Source organism: Puma concolor, chromosome B1 (assembly GCF_028749965.1).
Source record: "Puma concolor isolate L17-30 chromosome B1, mPumCon1.1.hap2, whole genome shotgun sequence".
In the NCBI taxonomy this organism is placed as follows: Eukaryota; Metazoa; Chordata; class Mammalia; order Carnivora; family Felidae; genus Puma; species Puma concolor.
This window is the reverse complement of record NC_141670.1, coordinates 20587885-20610317: the sequence shown is the minus strand read 5'-3', so window position 1 is coordinate 20610317 and position 22433 is coordinate 20587885. Positions and strand designations below refer to the sequence as shown.

Here is a 22433-nt window from a genome sequence, read left to right as displayed (position 1 = left end):
CATGTTGAGTATGTACTCAATGTTTCAATTCCATGTGAAACACTGCAGTTAACTAAAAAGTACATCCATGAAGATCTCAATTAAACTTGATTAATCTTAAACTAGCTACAATTTCAGCAGTAATTCCATAATAGTCCAAGACCTCTGTAAAAACACTTCCATTGATTATTTTATTCAGAAAAAAAACAATAGGGGGAGACAGAAACAAAAATTCTGGTCATTTGCAGTATCTATCAGCCTTCAATTTGGCTCTCCTGTTTAAACAAAGACAAATGATAAAAATTATGTAAAACATTCCATATATAGTCAGCTACTAAATATATACTCAAACTCAAATTGTGTTCTCAATTTGGTTTTTATATCACCATCCCACTTATATCAAAATATTTTAATTAAAATTTAACTTTTCAATGTTAGGTTTCATACTAAATGCATTCTGTTCTTATGAAAGCCTTTCCTAATCTTGAAGAAATGTTGCCTAAGAGCTTTTTCAATCCATAATAGAATTTTAATTGCCTCTGAATTTAAGCATGCCCTAAACTTCTATTTAACAGGGTGGCAATCTTCTATTTTCATAAGTGGTAAAAGTTACAACACACGGACCTTATGTATTTTGTGTCCACATTCTGGTATTGTTTTTTTTACATCCTATTCTTATTTCTTAAAACCAGATACATGCTTTCTCAGCAGGAAAAATTCTTACATCACTTACTAACTTCAGATAACAACATGATCAACTCAGTTAACAGGAAATATATGATGAAGCATCATCTTTATCAAGTAATGTAAAGAGATGTTTTAAGACTAATTTTGCAACACAGGACTTGAAGGAGTGGCAGATTACCACATTCTCTTTCCTTCTGGTGCTTACTTGATTTATAGTTCTAAATGTACAGCCAACCCTCTCTACTCATTTTTTTATGTTATAAATCTAGGACATTACTTACCTAAAAAGGAATAGCAATAGATAAATATTAATAATGTGCTCTGATAAATATCCTGCACACTTCTAAATTCAACTTGGTAAAAGTGCTTCCATTTCATTTATTTCATTTTATACTTGATAATTTTTAAACTGATTCATTTTTACTTCATTTTTAGGAAGCTGTACTACTCTACTAGAACCCACTGAGTTTTGAAATTTAACTACTTCTTTCTAATAGTTATAAAAAGATGATGATAAATAAATTCATGAAGGAGTTTCAGTCAGACCTGAATTTCTTACCACAAAATATGTAAGTTTTTGAAACCTGGCTATTTTTAGATATTCTTTATTGGTAATCTTTTCCTAGACTTATGATGTCCTTTGTAAGTAACATTACCATATTCACAAATTAGAAGATGAAAACTTAAGAAGTGTAATAACTGAAAAAGATCACTGGTTACACATAGGCCATTTCTACTGGATCCTGAAAATGGCTGGAAATAAGTAAAAATATACCTACCTGTCCAGAAGTGTTTCATGTAAAAATCCATCCTTCCGGGCCTTTTTGAGAATTTTACTGTCTTCTTTACTTATTTTAAGTTTGTGGTCTTGGAAGCTCTGAAATTTCTTTCTGTTAAGAAAATGCCTTTCTTGAAAATCACCTCAAACTTTGATCATACATGTTTACTCATGAAATTACAAATATTTTAAAAGTTTTTCATTTATTTAAAAAAATGAATTGTATTTCTTTAATGACATACAGCTTTTCAGCTGCAGAGATGACCTCAGCGCTCCTCCCCGCAGAGGGCAGTGGCCTGCGCAGCACTACAAGGCCTCCCTTTCACTGAGGGGTGTTGGCCGGGGTCCCGAGTGCTGGCTCTGGAACATTGGGTCAGCATCATGTACTAATAAGCTATAGTCATTCTGTTAATGAACAGGGAGTACAGACTAACCCAAGTGACTTTAGCTTTGAAAGCCAGCAGGATAATTAGGAAAACTGAAGCTCTGAGAAAAGAAAAGCATTCAGCCTAGTTCTTTGTCCTAGAGTCTGTTATGCCTCGTGTCTTTCAGGCCTTGAGAAGGACCCGTCTAATCTGTAAGGTCGAAAAGGAAAATAATACGTACACATAATTGATTTCACACTGTTTAACATTTCCTTTGTCTTCTTCTGGAATATCATCTTTTTTCTTAGTTTCTCTTTCAGCACAGGATCTAATCTGGACAATGGAGAGAACTCAACAGGTTATACATGAATCTTCCCCTTCCCCACTTATTTCTTAAGAACCCTCTAGGGGCGCCTGGGTGGCGCAGTCGGTTAAGCGTCCGACTTTAGCCAGGTAACGATCTCGTGGTCCGTGAGTTCGAGCCCCGCGTCGGGCTCTGGGCTGATGGCTCAGAGCCTGGAGCCTGTTTCCGATTCTGTGTCTCCCTCTCTCTCTGCCCCTCCCCCGTTCATGCTCTGTCTCTCTCTGTCCCAAAAATAAACGTTGAAAAAAAAAATTTTTAAAAAAAAAGAACCCTCTAGATGATTTTTTATGCAAAAGAAGAAAACAATCAACTTAGCAATTAGATTCAGAAAAAGACAGGTTCTAGATATGTTTGTATATATGTTTATATATATATATGATGTATATAAATAATTGCTATTATATGTTTCTCTAGAGCCCTTGCATCAGACATGGAGAAATTTATTTAGAACCTGCTGAGCATTTAGGCAATAATTTAATTTAATGGTGGCATCAAAGTAAATATTCAAATTATTCTGTAGTGTTTATTTTATAACACTGAAAATTTAAGATAGTAGTTACTTTACTTTGCATAGGCTATTCACAAATCCATTAAAATTTGTAACATTACACAACTCATTTTTACCTAATTGGAATACACTCCTTCTAAATCTTCCTTATGTCCTCATAAATTGTGACAGATATTTACTATCACATGCCATAAACTGATACAGCAAGTGGGATCCACGGAATGGGGCAAGAAGGGGACAGAAGTCAGGCCCTTGAAATTGGCAATTTGCAACCTGAAGGACTGGGATTCTATCTCCAAGGATTTACATCTCTGAAGTGAGCTTTGTGGCCCCGAGCCCAATTCCAAGACTGCTTAGAAAGCAGTGACCAGTGGCATGCACCAATGCCACGTGTGTGACAGGTCTGCTTAGTGGGGTCCTTACAGATCTGGGGAGATCACTGGCCAGTGCATGTGACAATACTACAATACTACTTTCGGCAGAAGGGAATGTGCTCTGGTCGATAAGGTTAGGCTACAAAGGTGGATGGATGATACAGACTAGCAGAACCTGCAAAATAAAATGCAAGGTGGGAAGAGTTTTGGATTATCACTGCTCAGGGCTTCTAGATACTTGACTAACCAAATGAACCCAGGGAAATATGACAGGTACTTCATTTAAAAACAGTTGTTGGGGCTCCTGGGTGGCTCAGTTGGTTAAGTGTACGACTTTGGATGAGGTCATCATCTCACAGTTCGTGAATTCGAACCCCGCGGTGGGCTCTGTGCTGACAGCTCAGAGCCTGGAACCTGCTTTGGATTCTGTGTCTCCCGCTCTCTCTGCCCCTCCCCCACTCATGCTCTCTCAAAAATAAACATAAAAAAAATTAAATATTTAAAAACAGTTGTAATTAGTGACAAATACGGCATAGTATTGTTTTTTCCATGAAGTGCAGAGTTACTGCATTTTATTTGCATCGTTTCTCTTCAAAAATCATACTTTTAGGTAAGTGAGAAATCCACCAGTATTTTTCTCACGACCTATTTCTGGAGAGGCGGTGTGGTATGGAATGTCAGTTTCCAGTCAGCTGGGTCTGGGTACACATCCCTGTCTCATTGTAGCTAGCTGTGTGACTTTCATGAAGTGACTGATCAAAATAGGTAAGGATATAAGGAGGGCTACAGGCCATTCCCTCAGAGGTAAGGTGACTAGCTACCTCCTAGGAGCACAAGAAGATTCAAGATGATGCATGTGCCACCTTCAGCAGAGTGCCTGCAGCTACTTGCTTCTGCTTTGTTTTTGTTTTGTTTACGTAACTGCAAAGTGTTATGACTAACGCTTTTCATATACCTTGTAATTCTGCTTGTGGGAATGTGTCCTCAGATACAACTAAAGAAGGATGAATATTCAAAGTTTTGTGTGTTACAGCACTGTGTGAAGGAGCAAAAGACTGGAGGGAACCTAAATTTGCATTTATAAGGAACTGATTAAATCAATTATGGTACCTCCCTAAAATGGAATATCATGTAGTTGTTAGAAAAGCAAGACAAGGGGCGCCTGGGTGGCTCAGTCGGTTAAGCGGTTAAGCGTCCGACTTCAGCTCAGGTCATGAGCTCATGGTTTGTGAGTTTGAGCCCCGTGTTGGGCTCTGCGCTGACAGCTCAGAGCCTGCAGCCTGCTTTGGATTCTGTGTCTCCCTTGCTCTCTGCCCCTCCCCCACTCACACTCGGTTTCTCAATAATAATAAATAAAATTAATTAATTTTTAAAAAAGCAAGAAAAAATTTTATACATCATGGTAAGGGAAAATTTGCAAGAGACAATGTTAAGGAAAAAACTCAAGTTCTAAAGGAGTATGTATTGGAGGCTAACGTTAGTGTAAAAAGGTAGAAAATTATAAACATATCCATATTTTTATAAACTCTGGAAGGTACAGAAGGATAGCAGTGATGTCTTAATATGTTTGTATTTTAAAAATTGTGAACCATGTGAACGTACCTATTTAAAAAACTAAATTTTAAAATTCAGGCTTTAAAAAGAAAATATAGGCCTAAAAAGCATGTGGCAAAATACTAATACATGGGGGTAAGATAGAGAGTAATTTTTCTACCGCATGGTACAAACCAGCCACCAGTTATGGGATTTACAATTAAAAATCAAGGTTATTTGGATCATAGTATAAAAAACTATGCATTACATCTTTAAAAGTGATGGCAAATGACTATTCAACATTTTAAAGAGATATATATGTGACATGTATTAATATATAAAAAAGTCATGATTACCTTTATCATTTCTTCTTCTCCTGCTGTTTTACTTTTCGCTTCTATATCACCTGCTTCGTTGCATCTAATAAAACAGCTATTTGAGGCCAATAGGGCCATTTTCCCCTGTAAAACAAAACAAAAAAGTCACAGGAATACCTACAAAATAATTCTTATATCTTGAGAATGAAATTCTACTCTTACCCCGAAGTCTAAAAGTAATCAGCAAAAAGAATTTGGAGAAAACATAGAAAATAAAGACAAACAGAAAAGAACACCAAATCACCTATAATCTTACTATTCAAAGATAACCACAATAAACATTTTCAGTATATTCATTCTGTTAATAAGATGAAATAGAGGGGCGCCTGGGTGGCGCAGTCGGTTAAGCGTCCGACTTCGGCCAGGTCACGATCTCGCGCTCCGTGAGTTCGAGCCCCGCGTCAGGCTCTGGGCTGATGGCTCAGAACCTGGAGCCTGTTTCCGATTCTGTGTCTCCCTCTCTCTCTGCCCCTCCCCCGTTCATGCTCTGTCTCTCTCTGTCCCAAAAATAATAAACGTTAAAAAAAAAATTAAAAAAAAAAAAAAAAAAAAAAAAAAGATGAAATAGAATTGTTTCCTTTGGCCTCAAAGATCTATTGAGAATATAAATGATTTAGTTCAGCTTGAAAAATAGTTTTTAAAACAATACAAATTATAAAATTCACAGTAGTTTACTCAAAAGTACTGTTTTAAGTAAAATTTTCTTCATAATTAGAAAATATAAAAATAAAAGCTAACTTTTGGTGCCTTTGAATTTACTGCTCAGAATGTTAAGAATTAATGTCTGAGGGACTTTTTTATGTGGCCAGAAATATTCATACTCTTTTTATTTTTTTTAATGTTTATTTTTGAGAGAGACAGAGAGAGAGAGTGCATGAACAGGAAAGGGGCAGAGAGAGAAGACAGAGGATCTGAAGTGGGCTCCGTGCTGACAGCCCCATGCGCGGTTCAAATACAAGATCATAACCCAAGCCGAAGTTGGCTGCTTAACCGACTGAGCCACCCACACGCCTTGTCATACTCTTTTCAGTTGTTCAATGCCCACTGTGTTATACAGATTCTAAAAGGCAAAACGTGAAAACGAATTTTCTTGTGTATCTAAACCGAGATTTAATTAAATTTCCTTAACAAATATAAGGCTTAATTATGACTTGCAAAACTTTGAGTACCTTAAACGGACAAAATATTTACAAATACAATCATTACAAAATGTATTAATAACTTTATATCACACTCAGTTACAAAAGGGCTAGTAACAGTGGATGTGATTGATTTTCTTATTAAGGTGGCCAGGGCTGGGCTTTCTACCATCTGGACAACACTTGGTGTGCGGGGTATGGCTGTATCGTCCAGTGTAATTTAAACTCGTAATTTAAAGCTGAATCCCTCTTAGCAATCAAGTTTTCCTTGTTCCATCAGGAACTTTTATGTGTCTTTTTCATTTACATATTAAAAGTTAGTGTCTTTCCCCAAAACAAAGTGCAAATGAACTTCCCAAACATTCTGTATGAGTGGTAGTGTCTGGGTTATCATCATGCTGGCCTGATGATAACCTGGTCTTTTCTGTTGATATAATTTTTATTGAAAGTACCTTATTATAGTGGTAAGATCACCTAGAAGGAGTTGCAATCCATAAGTGGTTCATGAAATCAATTTAGTGGGTCCTGCCCAGTATTTTAAAAAAAAAAAAAAAAAAACACACAAAAAGTACAACAGAATAGAAAATATTGAAGTGCACAACACGAAGATTAAATAGGTATTAAGTACAATGTGTGTACTGGGCTGCAATGTAAAAATGTTTTTCTCACTGGACTGAGGTCAAAAAAAGTTTGAAAGTTACTGACCCAGAGATTTTATCCTAGGGGATGAGGGAATGAGTCTAAATAATTCTCTCTTGGGGCACCTCGGTGGCTCAGTCGGTTGAGCGGCCGACTTCGGCTCAGGTCATGATCTCGCGGTCCATGAGTTCGAGCCCTGCCTTGGGCTCTGTGCTGACAGCTCAGAGCCTGGAGCCTGTTTCAGATTCTGTGTCTCCCTCTCTCTGACCCTCCCCCGTTCATGCTCTGTCTCTCTATGGCTCAAAAATAAATAAACGTTAAAAAAAAAAAATTAAAATCTCTTTTGGGGGATGTTTGGCATATGGAAACACCGTGGGATCATATTTTGAATTCGTTATTGTCTATTCCCAATGGTTCTACACAGTTACCAAACTCCTCTTCTACTGGTGGCTACCTATCCTTCCTGTTCTCAATACAGTATCTCCTTTTAGCTCTGTATAGATCTAAATATATAGAGCTATATAGAACTCTGTATAGAGCTTGATATAGTATCTCCTTTAGCTAGGAGACTGTTTTAGCTCTGGTATATTTTTGTTCAATCCTTACTGCTTACACAAACAGAAAAAGGAACTTATATATTATTATTTTTTTTTGGAACTTAGGTATTCTGAATAAACAGACACAGACTTAACAAAATATCCTTCCATTGCTAAGTGCCTATTTACTAAGATCAATAAAAATTAATATATTATCTTCATCCTTCTTTTGTACTAAAACTTTTTGTACACTATTTGCTTTTGAGTTTTACCATGAACTCAGATGTTTATAGACTAATTTGATTTCAGTGAACCATTATTATCACTATTTACTATTTTATGCACAGATTGTCACAAGCTGGCCATAAGCTTGCTCCACTGTTCTCTTACCACAGTTTCTAACGTTTTTGAAAGCATCCATAATTTCTCCTAAGAAGGTATTCCTGAACTATCCTATTTTCCTGCCCCAAGACATAAAATGGGCTATCCTCTGAGAAATCTGGAATCTTTAATGAAAAATAAGAACTGAATCCAGGCACCAAGGGTATACAGAAATGATGGTGGGCAAAAGTATTTTTGCTATTTTCGTTACACTATTTCCCCCCCCAGTTTTATTGAGATATAACTGACAAAATCACTGTGTATAAGTTTAAGGTATACAGCAAAATGGTTTGACTTAGGCATGTTGTGAAATGATTATTTCAGTAAGTTTAGTTAGACCCATCATCTCCTGCAGTTACAATAAAAAGAAAGCATAAAATGGAAAAAAAAATTTTTCCTTATGATGAGAACTCAGGATTTACTCTCTTAACTTTCCACTTTATTATATAGCAAGGTCAGCTGTGGTCCTCATGCTACACATTATATCCCTGGCACTTATTGTATTTATCTTGTAACTGTAAGTCTGTACCTTTTGGCCACCTTCCTCCTCTGATTCTTGCTCCTAGCACCTCTCACTCTGGTAACCACAAGTCCAACGTCTTTTTCTGAGTTTAAGTGATTTATTTATCTTATTATTGTTATTATTATTATTATTTAAGATCCCACATGTAAGGGAGATCCTACAGTTGTCTTTCTCTGTCTGACTTATTTCACTTAGCATAACGTCCTCAAGGTCCACCCATGCTGTTGCACATGGCAAGATTTACTCATCTTTCATGGCTGAATACTATTCCATTGTGTGTATGTATGTATATATGTGTATATATATATATACACCACAACTTCTTTATCCATTTGTCAGTGGATGCCTAACTTGTCTCCATGTCTTGGCTCTTGTAAATAATACCCCTATAAACATGGTGGTGCAGATACCTTTTCAAGTTAGTCTTTTTGTTTCCTTTGGATATATTCTCAGACATGAGATTGTTGGATCATGTGGTAATTCTATTTTTAATTTTTTGAGGAGACTCCACACTGTTTTGCATTTGGCTGTACTAGTTTACAATCCCACCAACAATGCACAAAGGTTCCCTTTTCTCCACATCCTCAAAAGCATTTATCTCTCGTCTTTTTGAAGATAGCCATGCTAAGGGTCATGAAGTGACATCTTACTGTGCTTTTGGTTTGCATTTCCCTAACAACTAGCAATGTTGAGCATCTTTTCATATACCTGTTGGCTTTTCATATATCTTTTTTGGGAAAAAAGTCTAGTCAGGTCTTTTGCTCATTTTTTAAAACTGGTTTGTTTTTTTGATATTGAGTTACATCAGTTCTTAATATATTTTGGATATCATCCCTTATCAGAAATACAGTTTGCAAATATATTTTCTCATTTTATAGGTTGTCTTTTCATTTTGTTGATTATTTATTTTGCTGTGTTGTACTATTTTTTGACATCTTTTTTTGTGACATCTTTTTAAGGTTATGAGTTCATATTGGTTTTCTCCAATTTAATGTATATCATTACATTCTTTTTTTTTGTTGTTTTTTAGAATATATACTCTCATTGACTGTTAAAGACTGTATCTTACCTTGACAAGAAGCTTTATTATAAACAACAATAGCACTTACATCTTGAAAGACTGGTTCCCATTGTTCTCTTGGTCCAATTGCATCCGAACGCCCCACAACAAGTCCGTCTGAATTAATACCAAGGTATTTTCCATAGCCAGATTTCAGGGCAATTCTTTAGATTAACAGAAAAGAAATGTTACAGACTAAGAAAAAGAAAATTAAATATGGAACATAAAAATAAATGTGGGTGTGTATAATATAATTCCAGAAAAATCCAAAAATTTAAAAATGAAAGTTATCAAAAGCATATGTGCCTAGTGACTACCATATCAGAAAGTGTAGTTCTCTTGACATAATTTTATATTCTAATTATAAAGCTCCCGTTGCATGCTATCAAATCACTTCCCAGAAAAAAAATTCTATCAACTTAACATTCTCACCTCAAAACAGGAGAGTATTGTTTTACCACAGATCTTTTAATATTATAACTTTAAAAACACTGGAATACAAGATATAGGAAAAATAGTATCCTATTTTATATTTTAATCATTGTAAGTGATATTTGTACTTCTTTTTCTTTCCTTTTTAGTTTTTATCTTTTTGTTCATTTTTCTATTGGTGTCTATTTTTTTTTCTTAGTATTATGAATCCTGTACACACATGTGAAGAATAAAAATTCATTGCTTGTTAAGGTTATTGCAAATATTTTCATTTGCCCTTTTTGTCTTTTCCTCCAATTGTAAAGAAGTTAGTGTTTATTGATTATTCTTCTGCTTTTATTCTTCCACCATACTTATTTGCCACTGAAGGAAAGTATAGAAGTAATAATGTGATTTTTTTAAAGAAAAAAATATGGTTTCTAATTTCTTAGTCTACCAATCCTTTATGATGCCAAGGGATTGATTTTATATTCACTTATAGTTAACATAATACGAATCATTATCATGTTGATGCAGCTAATTATTAGAATACTGAAATTCCATTTCTGCGTGTACTACCCAAAGTATCATTCTGTACTTTTGCGCTGTGAGAATATAAAAAGTCAGCTTATGAAATGGTTGTAAAACTAGTGAGTAAAATATTCTTTTGCTCTTTATGACTATGTAACATTCTCCTTTCTTCTATCTTCCTGTTTATCTCTTGACTTCTGACCAGTGAGTTTACATATCACAGCAACATCAGACTCCGTTGTGTCTTATATCTGTTTTCTTCACATGATCTTTCTTCTAATCTACATCTTATTTGGCCTGTGACAGTATTAATCTTCATTTTTTTCTAGCCTAATATTATATATTGCTAGGAATCATCGCGTATGCTTTTATTTGGAGCTTTAATTCTCTTTCGAAGACACAGTAACTGCAAATGAAATTTAATAATACCTAAATATGGGATATATACATATTGTAAGTTTAAAATTTCACAAAATACACTTCAAAAAGACTGTTTTGTTTTTTACCTCAAAATTACTCTGTGGAATTAAGTTGACTTAATTAATTAGCTATATATTGGAATTTTTCAGTGAATAAAATGAAAAAAATAAAAGGTTATTAATTATAGTTCAACTTAGTTACCTGGAATCAGACAATTTGACAGCTGTAAACTGCTCTGGAGGACTAGGGCCCTCATCAACTATGGAGAAAAAAGCATTTTGAAATAATTTGACATTTGTTACAAATATACATGTAAAGATATTCTTCAGCTTTAAAAAAAATATTTTCTCTTAAAATTAAGGGTATTTTGATACAATATACTATTCAGATTCAAAGTATCAAGATCTACTTTATCTCCTTATAACTACAATATTAGTTTTACATCCTGAATAGGTAAGTCAGCATGATGCTTAGGCTTATAAGATATTTTCTTTTTGGGGCACCTGGGTGGCTCAATGCGTTAAGCATCCAACTTCAGTTCAGGTCATAATCTCACAGTTCATGAGTTTGAGCCCTGTGTTAGGCTCTGACAGCTCAGAGCCTGGAGCCTGCTTCGGATTCTGTGCCTCCCTCTCTCTCTGTCCCTCCCACATTGTGCTCTCTCTAAGAATAAATAAACATTAAAAAAAGCTATTTTCTTTTTGTGTTTTAAAATGCACTCAGTACAGGGATGCCTGGGTGGCATGGTTGGTTAAGTGTCCGGCTCCTAAATAAATAAAGAAAAAGTGTCTGGCTCTTGATCTCGGCTCAGGTCATGATCTTGCAGTTAGTGAGTTCGAGCCCCACATCAGGCTCTGCGTGGATGATGCGGAGCCTGCTTGGGATTCTCTCTTTCTCTCTGCCCTTCCCCTGCTTGTGTGCTCTCTCTCTCTCTCTCTCTCTCTCTCTCTCAAAATAAATAAACTTAAAAATATATATATATAAAATGCACTCAGTACATAGACAAATAAGCACTTAATATTTAAAAAAGTAAATGCTTTAACTTATTCAAGGGATGGACATTCAGACCAAAATATACTGCTTTTTATCTTCAGTTACTTCATATCTCATTAGTGCTTATTCTGGTGTGCTAGAAGGAATAACAAAACTTTAAGTTGTCAATAATGCTCCAGGTTAGTTTTGGTAAAAGGTCCAAAGAATAAAGGAATCAAAGCTTTGACTCAACCAGGTTTCCCTTTCAATTTCAATTATTCATATTGTTTTCAATTTCTAGAGATACTCTTCTGGAACCATATAGAATGTTTTCAAATGTTTATAACTAAAAAAGAAGGATCTGTCAATATGTGATAAATATTAAGGAAGGAAAAAAGGTGGAGAGTCAAATGCAATGGATTTGTTTCTTTGGAATATACTGGATATTAGTTAGAATTTGGCCTAAGTGAATGAATGTCATAAAATATATAGTGTCAGTGGTCTTTTCCCTTTCATTGCTTCTACTAGACACAAACCTTCTTTATGTGGAGCTCCCAGTGTAAAAAGTCCATTGTCAAGTGCGTGTATATAGGTTCCTTTATCCATTTCAATTGCTATGGTTCCTGAAATTTCACCAAAGTTTGTTACTGTCCACCAGATTCCTAAAAAGTAAAATCAGTATTTTAAATTTGTTAGATTTGATACAAGGTTATTTGTTCTTGCTGTTGGAACTTATTTTTTAAAACTTTCAACTTTGCATTTGTAAGAAACAATACAGAACAATCTCTATACCCTTTATTCAATTCTCCCAGTGGTAACATCTTGCATGACTATATAGTACGATATCAAAACCAGGAGATTACCCTTTATACAAACCATGAGCCTTATTCAGATTTCATCAGTTTTACACATACTCATCTGGGTGTTTATATATGTATGTGTATAGATATGACTACCACCACAATGAAGATTACATTTTTTTTCTAACATAAAATAGCAGAGCATGTGAAGACACAAAATGATAGAGAATAGTCTCTTTCATTCCATCCCCCAGCCATCCATGATTACTTTTCAGAGGCAATGACTGTAATAACCTGTTTCTTATGTAACCCTCCAGAAAGACTTCCCAGCACAGTATTTTTTTTTCAAGTTTTTATTTAAATTCCAGTTAGTTAACATACAGTATAATCTTCATTTCAGTTGTATAAATTAGTGATTCATCACTTACATACAACACCCAGTGCTCATCACAACAAATGCCCTCCTTAATACCTGTCACCATGCCCCCACCCACCTCCCTTCCAGCAACCCTCATTTTGTCCTCTATAGTTAAAGAGTCTGTTTTCTGGCTTCTCCCTTTCTCTTTTTTCCCCTGTGTTCATCTGTTTTGTTTCTTAAATTCCACATATGAGTGAAATCATATGGTATCTGTCTTTCTCTGACTTACTAGGCTTAACATGATACTTTCTAGCTCCATCCACATCATTGCAAATGGCAAGACTTCATTCTTTTTTTTAATGGTCTAGCACAGTATTCTTAACCAAGATTTTAGATTAGAAACAAAATGAGAAGCTATATACACTACATATACAAATAGAAATGGGTTTCTTTTTTTTATTCATTTTAAAATTCAAGTACAATATACAGTGTTACATTAGTTTCATATGTACACTACAATAATTCAGTAATTCTGTACATTTCTCAGTGCTCATTAAGATAAGTGTACTATTTTTTAAAAATTTTTTTAATGTTTATTTATTTTGAGAGACAGAGTACGAATGAGCAGAGAGAGAGAGCAGAGAGAAAGGAAGGCAGAGAATCCAAAGCAGACTCCACACCATCAACACAGAGGCCCAATGTGGGGCTCGAATTCACAAACTGTGGGATCATGACCTAAGCTGAAATCAAGAGTTGGACGCTCAACCAACTGAACCACCCAGGTGCCCCAAGGTAAGTGTACTTTTAATTCTCTTTCACCTATTCCCCTATCCATGCTGCACATAAACGCAATCCCTATCAAAATACTAACATTTTTCACAGAATTAGAATAATCCTAAAATTTATGGAATCACAAAAGATCCCGAAGAGCCAAAGCAATCTTGAAAAAGAACAAAGCTGGAGGAATCACAATCCTAGATTTTACGATATACTACAAAGCTGTGGTAATAAAAACATGATACTGGCATCAAAACAGACACATAGATCAATGGAACAAAATAGAGTCCAGAAATAAGCCACACTTTTATGGTGAATTAATTTATGACAAAGACGGCAAGAATATAGAATGGGGAAGACAATCTTCAACAAACGATACTAGGGAAACTGGACCTCATTCTTACACCACATACAAAAATAAATTCAAAATAAAGACCTAAATGTGAGACCCGAATCCATAAAATTCCTACAAGAAAACATAGGCAAGTATCCATCCCTCCGATTCTTTGACATCAGTCATAGATAACATTTTTCTAGGTATGTCTCCTCTGGCAAAAGAAACAAGAGCACAATTAAACTATTGAGACTATACCAAAATGAAAAGCTTTTGCGCAGTGAAGGAAACCATCGACGAAACAAAAAAGGCAACCTACTGAATGGGAGAAGCTAGTTGCAAGTGATACATCCAATAAGGGGTTAATATCCAAACTGTATAAAGAACTTACACAACGGGCTCTGTGCTGACAGCTCAGAGCCTGGAACCTGTTTCAGATTCTGTGTCTCCCTCTCTCTCTGACCCTCCCCCATTCATGCTCTGTTTCTCTGTCTCAAACATAAAAAATAAACCTTAAAAAAAAAAAGATAAAAAAAAAAAGGGGGCGCCTGGGTGGCTCAGCCGGTTAAGCATCTGACTTCAACTCAGGTCATGATCTCGCGGTCTGTGAGTTCTAGCCCCGCGTCGGGCTCTGTGCTGACAGCTCAGAGCTTGGAGCCCGTTACAGATTCTGTGTCTCCCTCTCTCTCTGACCCTCCCCCTGTTCATGCTCTGTCTCTCTCTGTCTCAAAAATAAAAAATAAACCTTAAAAAAAAAATTAAAAAAAAAAAAACTTACACAAGTGAACACCAAAAAAATCCAAATAATCCAATTAAAAAATAGGCAGAGGACCTGAATAGAAAATTTTCCAAATAAGACATACAGATGGCCAACAGACACGCAGAAAATGCTTAACATCACTAATCATGAGGGAAATGCAAATTAAAACCACAATGAGATAGGATTTTAACACCTGTTAGAATGGCTAAACTAAAAAAGACAAGAAATAACAAATGTTGGCAAAGATGTGGAGAAAAATGAACGCTTGCGCATTGTTGGTGGGAATGTGAAGTAGAACAACCACTGTGGAAAAGAGTATGGGGTTTCCTCAAAAACTTAAAAATACAATTACCATGCCATCCAGGAATTCCACTACTGGATATTTACTCAAAGAAAACAAAAACACTAATTCAAAAAGATATATGCATTTCTATGTTTATTGTATGAGTTTGTTTCTGGGCTTTTTGTTCTTTCTGTTCTATTGATCTATGTATTGTTTTTATGCTAATATACAACCTTTTTGATTAGTACAGCTTTGTAATATAGTTTGAAATCAGGAAGTATGGTTCCTCCAGCCTTATTCTTTCTCTAGCTTGTTAGCTATCTGGGGTATTTGTGGTTTCATACAACTTTTAGGATTGTTTATTCATTATTTGTGAAAAATGCCACTGGAAATTTGATAGGGATTGCAGTGAATTTGCAGATTGCCTTGCAGTAATTGCTTTTAACAGTTTAATTCTTCTGATCCATGAGCATGGGCTCTCTCCATTTGTCTGTCCTCTTCAATTTCTTTTATCACTGTCATAGTTTTCAAGTACAGGTCTTTCACATCCTTGGTTAAATTTATACCTAGATATTTTATTCTTTTTGGTGCAATTGTAAATGGGATTAATTTCTCTTTCTGGTAATTCATTATTAGCGTACAGAAATGCAAGATTTCTGTATGTTTATTTTATATCCTGCAACTGTACTGAATTCATGTATTAGTTCTAACAGTTTTTTGGTAGAGTCTTTAGGGTTTTCTATATATAAGATCATATCATCAGTCTACAGTGACAGTTTTATTTCTTCTTTTCTGATCTAGATGCTTTTTCTTTCTTTTTTCTTTTTTGCCTACTTGCTTTGGCTAGGATTTCCAATACTGTGTTGGATACAAGCGGCAAGAGTAGGTATCCTTGTCTTGTTCCTGGTCTTAGAGGAAAAGCTTTCACATTTTCTCTGTTGAGTATGAAACTAAATTGTACTTTGGCTAAAGAAGAAATGTATCAGTCATTAATAAGATATTAGATGGACATTAAGGAATTCTTATTAATTTTGTTAGGTCTGATAATGACATACTCTTATGTATTAAAAGGCAGAGCAAAACAGAAGAGAGAGAGGGACTGACTTTATAAGCAATGTACATTTATGTATACATGGATAGAATGACATAATACTTGTGTTTTACTTTAAAATTCTCCAGGGGATGCCAGGGTGGTTTAGTTAGTTGGTTGTCCAACTCTTAATTTCAGCTCAGGTCATGATCTCATGGTTCATGAGACAGATCCCTGTGTCAAGCTCCATGCTGATGGTGTACAGCCTGCTTGGGATTCTCTCTCTCCCTCTCTTTGCCCCTCCCTCTGCTCATGCGTACTCTCTCTCTCCCAAAATAAATAAATAAAACATTTAAAAAAATAAAACAAAACAAAATAAAATAAAATAAAAATTCTCCAGAAAGAAGTGTGTATAGGGTATTATTTCAGAGTAGTAAAGTATGTAAATGAAACAAGACTGTCAAAATAATGATCATTACTAATGACGGGGGTATGGGCACATGGGAAATTCATTATTTTTTTCTACTTATGTATTAGTTTGAAAATTTCCATACAACAAAGTTTTTAAAAATTGAATTTACCACACTGCACAAGATTTCCTATTCATCTAAACAGGGAAGGATTTTTGTAACCAATAAAAAATTAGTAAAATTTTCACTTATATGAAGTTGGACTTTACCCGATATCATATATACAAATTAATTCAAAATGAATCAAAGACCTAAATTTATGAGTTAAAACTGTAAAACTCTTAAAAGAAAACATATGGTAGAAGCCTCATGATATTAGATTTGGCAATCATTTCTTTCATAGGACACCAAAGGCACAAACAACAAAAGAAAACTAAGACAAATTAGACTCATCAAAATGAAAATCTTTTGTGCACCACAGGACACTATCAACAGAGCAAAAAGACATCCCACAGAATAGGAGAAAATATTTGTAAATCACATATCTATTAAGGGATTAATATCCAGAATATATAAAGAACACTTGAAACTCAGTTCAAAAAATGGGCAAAGGACTTGAATAGATATTTCTCCAAAGAAGATATACAAATGGCCAATGAGCACATGAAAATTGCGTGATACTGCTAATCACTAGGGAAATGCAAACTGAAACCATAATGAGATACCATTTCATACCCATTATGATGGGTATTATCATGAAACCAGAAATAATAAGTGTTGGTGAGGATATGGAGAAAATGGAACCCCCATGCACTGTCGGTGGGAATGTCAAATGGTACAACCACTATGCAAACGGTATGGAGTTTCCTCAAAAAACTAAAAACGGAACTACCATATGATCCAGCAATTCCACTTCCAGATATATGACCAAAAGAATTGAAAGCTTTGCTTTGAAGAGGTATCTGTACAGCCATATTCATCGCAGAATTATTCACAACAGTCAAAAAGTGGAAGCAACCCATGTGTCCATTGAAAGATGAATGGATAAACGAAATGTGGTCAATGTGCACAATGGAGTATTATTTAGTCTTAAAAATGAAGGAAATTCTGACACATGCTACAATATGGATAAACCTTGAAGACATCACCTGATTTCAAAACATTATGAAGTGACAGTAATCAAGACAAATATATCAGTAGAATAACAGATGAATCAATGGAACAGAAATATGTCAACACATATAAAGTCAACTGATTTTTGACAAATATATCAAAGAAGTTTAATGGAAAAGGAAAGTGTTCAACAGTGGTGCTGAACAATTGGATATCAATATGAAAAAATGAAAAAAGAACCTCTGGGGTGCCTGGGTGGCACAGCTAAGTAAGCATCCAATTCTTGATTTCAGCTCAGGTTATGATCTCAGTTTGTGAGTTCAAGCCCCAGGTTTGGCAATGTGCTGAGAGTGTGGAGCCTGCTTAGGATTCTCTTTCTCTTCCTCTCTCTCTGCTCCACCCCCCTCAAAATAAATAAATAAACATAAAAAAAAGAACCCTGACTCCTTACACCATACCAAAAATTAATTTGAAATAGATCACAGATCTAATGTAAAAGCTCAAACTATGAAGATTTTTAAAGAAAATATATAAGAATTTCTTCATGACTTTGGAGTGTTAATTTCTTAGACTGAAGACATAAGGTAGTAGCCATAATAGAAAAAAAAAGGTAATAAAGTTTTATAAAAACTAAAAGCTTATATATATATGTATATATATATCAAATCATGATGTTGTACACCTAACACTAATACAATGTCACGTGTGAATTTTATTACAGTTGAAAAAAATTTCTAACTTTTGCTTTTAGAAAAATTCCATTTAAGCAAATTAAAAGTCAAACCACAGACTGGGAGCAAAGACTGATAACAGAACTGTATTAATTCTTGGTGAGGGGTATAAAATGGCGCAACCACTTTAAAAAATTCTTGGTGGTTTCTTATACAGTTAAATATTCACCTATCTTTTGACATAGCAGCTCCATGTCTAGATATCTAGCCAAAATATTTACTCTAATTTGAGAATTGTTGATTTGCTATTTCAAAATAAAGTGAGATTTTCTAGAATATTAGCTTTATACCATTTCATATAAAATGTGAAGGAGCCATAATTTATGAAATTTCAAAATGCAACTGGCCCAGTTTTAAAAGAGGAAAAAAATTGCCTTAAAGTATAGATGTGGAAAGGATAGAAGGACTGAATAGAAAACAGGCTGGTTAAAAGTGTTTGGGTCAGTTTATCTCTGGTACCATTTACAGGCCACTGAGATGCTCTGTTCTGTTCAATTAAGATTTTCATTCATTTCACGGTATACAAAATCACTTTTGCTATCCATTACTGTTCCTTTAGGGACATGCATATCACTGGCTTCTACAATTAAAATGCATAGACGTTCAAAGAAAATAATTTGTGAAATATATTTGATTAGATAATATTTATAGCAGGTCTTTAAAATTATGTTCAGAATCTCTAGGATATTATGGCATTATCGTATTTTAAATCAGAGAGCTGTGTTTCCTTTCTCTGTGTTTTGTTCTGATGATGAAAAAAAGGCATCAGTGACATGTACTGTGGCAGACAATAAAAGGGATCCACAACTGTAAGTAATATTGAACACTTTAAGAAAACTATAAACAGGTCATAAGTTCTTTTGACTTTCTTTATACTACTTAATCCCTAAGAATTTTTTTTTTTTTTTAATGTTTATCCATTTTGTTGAGACAGAGAGAGAGACAGAGCATGAATGGGGGAGGGTCAGAGAGAGAGGGCGACACAGCATCTGAAACAGGCTCCAGGCTCTGAGCTATCGGCACAGAGCCCGATGCAGGGCTCGAACTTCCAGACTGAGAGATCGTGACCTGAGCCGGAGTTGGATGCTCAACTGAATGAGCCACCCAGGTGTCCTTAAGAAAATATTTTTAAAGGCATCTCAACCTGTGTTAACTTTTTGCAGAGTAAAGTATAGAAAACTGGGGGGCCTGGGTGGCTCAGTCAGTTAAGCATCTGACTCTTGATTTTGACTCAGGTCATGATCTCACGGGTAGTGGTATCAAGCCCACGGATTCTCTCTCTGCCCCTCCCCTGCTTGTACCCTCTCTCTCTCTCTCTCTCTCTCTCTCAAAACAAAACAAAACAAAACAAAAAAGTAGATGGGGCGCCTGGGTGGTTCAGTCGGTTGAGCGTCGGTCTTCGGCTCAGGTCATGATCTCGTGGTCATGGGTTCAAGCCCCGTGTCGGGCTCTGTGCTGGCAGCTCAGAGCCTGGAGCCTGCTTGGGATTCTGTGTCTCCCTCTCTCTGCCCCTCCCCCACTCATGCTCTGTCTCTTTCTGTCTCAAAAGTAAATCTAAACGTAAAAAATTTTTAAAAAGTAGAGAAAACTTACCAACAATATCAAGCTGAGTTTCTTCATCTTCTTCTCTTTTTCTCTTCTTCTCTTTGCTCTTTTTCTTCTTACTGCAGGAGATAATTCATATAGCTGAGTTTAGAAATATGAATTTGATGTTAAGTATCACAAAATGGAATCTTAGAGGAATCTTTTAAGCTGACCATAGATTTATGAGTTATTGATTTACAGTTATCTACACTGATATACCCTCTTACTTCTAATCCTGAGAACTCACTTCTGATCCTGTATGTATTGTGTTATAGTTAAGAGAACAGACTCTGGAGCCAGACTGCCTTTTTAATCCTGATACTGTCATTTCTGATCTCTCTGACTTTTGGAAAACTACTTAATCTCTTGTCAGTTTCTCACCTATAAAATGAGGATAATAATTTAACTGCTCTTAAGGTTACTGTGAGGACTGAGAGTTAACTCATACCTTCATATATTGCTGGTAAAAATGTAAAATGGTATAACCACTTTAGGAAACAGTTTGGGGTTCTTCAAAAAGTTAAATACAGAGTTACCATATGACCTAACAATTTACTCCTAGGTATATACCTAAGAGAAATGAAAACACATGTCGACACGAAAATTTTATAACAATATTCATAGCAGCATTATTCATAATGCCAAAAAGTGGAAACAACCCAATGTCCATCAACTAATGAACAGATAAACAAAATGTGTTGTATCTATACAGTGGAATATTATTCAGCCATAAAAATAAGAGTAGTGATACATGCTACAGTGTGGATGAAATCAGATACAAACGGCCGCATACTGTAGGACTCTATTTATATGAGATATTCTGAACAGACAAACTGATATGGACAGAAAGCGGATTAGGGGAAGAGTGAAATGGAGAGTGACGGCTAATGATTACGGGGTTTCCTTCTAAGATGATGAAAATGTTCTCCGACTTGATAGTGGTGAACTTTGTGAACACACTGACGACCACAAAACCGTACTTTAAAAGGTGAGTTTTATGGTATATCTATTATATCTCAGTAATAAGAAAGAAAAAAATCCAGGGGTGGTTAAAAAAAAAGTTATAAGCAAAGTGCTTAGAATAGTTCTTGGCACAGAGTAAGTGCTGTGTGTTAATTAAGATAGAGTTGTGATAATTATAAGATACACTTGTTTGTATTTTCACCATAACATAAACTTTCAGAAGTTAACTCCCATCTCTCCTGTAAAATCAGAGAGTACAAGTTTCCGATTTATTCCGGATAAATTCTTTGTGATTCCAGACTCCGAGGCAGAGTTCCCAACGGCAGAGGTTTCAGCTTGCTCCTTAACACTTTCATCTTACCTAAAAGTACCAAACACTGTCCCTGAGACAGGATGAAGTGCTTTACGCTTGTATGAATAATCAATCCTGAGCAAACCGGCCAGGTAAAAAGAGAGGTGGAGATTGGAATGGGCAGATACCTTTTCCTAAAAATCTACTAATTACGAATCACTACAACCTTTGCTTGCATTTGGCTCCAGTTACTGTACATGGTATCTAATCCTAAGAATTCTTTTATAGTACCACTAATATTTCCTAATAAATGAGTAAATGGAAGTTCAAGAATGTTAACGAACTTGCCACAAATCGCAAAACTGGTGCCAGTCACCAGTGGCAGTCGCAACTGGTGGCAGTCGAGATGTGAGCCCATATCCCTCTCAAAACGCACATCTGCATATTGTATTAAATTAATTAAGAATCTGGGCGCCTGGGTGGCTTGGTCGGTTGGGCGGCCCACTTCGGCTCAGGTCACGATCTCGCGTTCCGTGAGTTCGAGCCCCGCGTCGGGCTCTGGGCTGACCGCTCAGAGCCTGGAGCCTGTTTCGGATTCTGTGTCTCCCTCTCCCTCTGCCCCTCCCCTGTTCATGCTCTGTCTCTCTCTGTCTCAAAGATAAATAAACGTTAAAAAAAAAATTAAGAATCTTTTGGGGGAGGCGGGAGACAAGAGTGAAAATAATGGCTTTTAATAAAGGAATTCATTGTTATGGCCTACATCATAAGACTAAGACCCCATCATGCGGAGGTCTGGAGGGGAACCTTATCAAGGCACCCAAACTCGTGGCTCCTGGGTCTCGCTTTCCTGTCTCCTCCCTTTTGAAGGCGCGACAGTCGTGGCGCGTCTCTGGGGCGGCGTCTGTCCAGGTGCCAGGAACGGAGTCGCAGCATCAATCCCTGTGGGACCAGGGGCCAGGCCCAGGGGCTGGGAGCATGAATAACAGATCTCTTAAGGCTTCCGAAAGAGTCTCCGCGGGGGAGGGGAGGGCGGAGTACGCACAAACTCCCGCACAAACTTTGGTCTTACCTCTTAGCCTTGGTTCCCTTGAGCACGAGTTTGGTGGACTTCACATAGGAGTATTCGGCCATGGTTCAGGGGACACTGTATAAAGAGGTGACAGCGGGCTCAGGGCAAAATACCTTCACTGAAGTAGGCACGCGCGCGGGAGTGCCAAAAATAGAAACAGAGGGTAGACTCCCTGGAAAGCGCAAGTTACCGCGGGAGTGAATCCCTTCTGAGTCCTCGGTGTTTTTCACCCGACCATTGAATTCTACTTCCTGTTTACTCTCTGGGACTACGGCAACTGCAGAGGGCCGAAATACGTCAGGGTTCATTTGCTTGGGGCTTCTCGAAGTAAGAGCGCCAGGAGAGAGCGCCC

General features: G+C 36.2%; 1 protein-coding gene and 1 long non-coding RNA gene across 3 annotated transcripts in view; one reads left to right on the top strand and one right to left on the bottom strand.

The window, feature by feature from the left end:
* LOC147581501 (uncharacterized) overlaps positions 1 to 14301 on the top strand; it is a 31151-nt gene extending 16850 nt beyond the window's left edge. Inside the window, exon 3 of the long non-coding RNA XR_015249659.1 lies at positions 13349 to 14301. This is a non-coding gene — a long non-coding RNA (uncharacterized LOC147581501). The remainder of the gene's footprint in view (positions 1 to 13348) is intronic.
* FRG1 (FSHD region gene 1) lies at positions 152 to 22364 on the bottom strand. 2 transcript variants are annotated; one of them, XM_086702870.1, is made up of 10 exons: positions 22272 to 22364; positions 22082 to 22156; positions 19767 to 19837; positions 12114 to 12239; positions 10807 to 10864; positions 9293 to 9407; positions 4945 to 5049; positions 2051 to 2142; positions 1446 to 1556; positions 152 to 254 (listed from the first exon to the last, which is right to left on the bottom strand). In XM_086702870.1, the coding sequence occupies exons 2-10, from the start codon at positions 22141 to 22143 to the stop codon at positions 218 to 220; spliced, it is 777 nt and encodes a 258-aa protein (XP_086558996.1). In that variant the 5' UTR covers positions 22144 to 22156; positions 22272 to 22364; the 3' UTR covers positions 152 to 217. The 2 variants fall into 2 exon arrangements, with proteins under 2 accessions (XP_086558996.1, XP_086558995.1); XM_086702869.1 differs by having other exon boundaries at positions 22082 to 22342.
* Between the last annotated feature and the right edge of the window lie 69 nt (positions 22365 to 22433).

Coding starts and splice junctions, on each gene's coding strand:
- FRG1 (XM_086702870.1), bottom strand. CDS start 22,143: ATGGCCGAATACTCCTATGTGAAGTCCACCAAACTCGTGCTCAAGGGA. Junction 19,838..22,081: donor AAGGGAACCAAGGCTAAGAG/GTAAGACCAAAG, acceptor TATCTCCTGCAG/TAAGAAGAAAAAGAGCAAAG. Junction 1,557..2,050: donor CAGTGTGAAATCAATTATGT/GTACGTATTATT, acceptor TTTTCTTAACAG/AAAGAAATTTCAGAGCTTCC.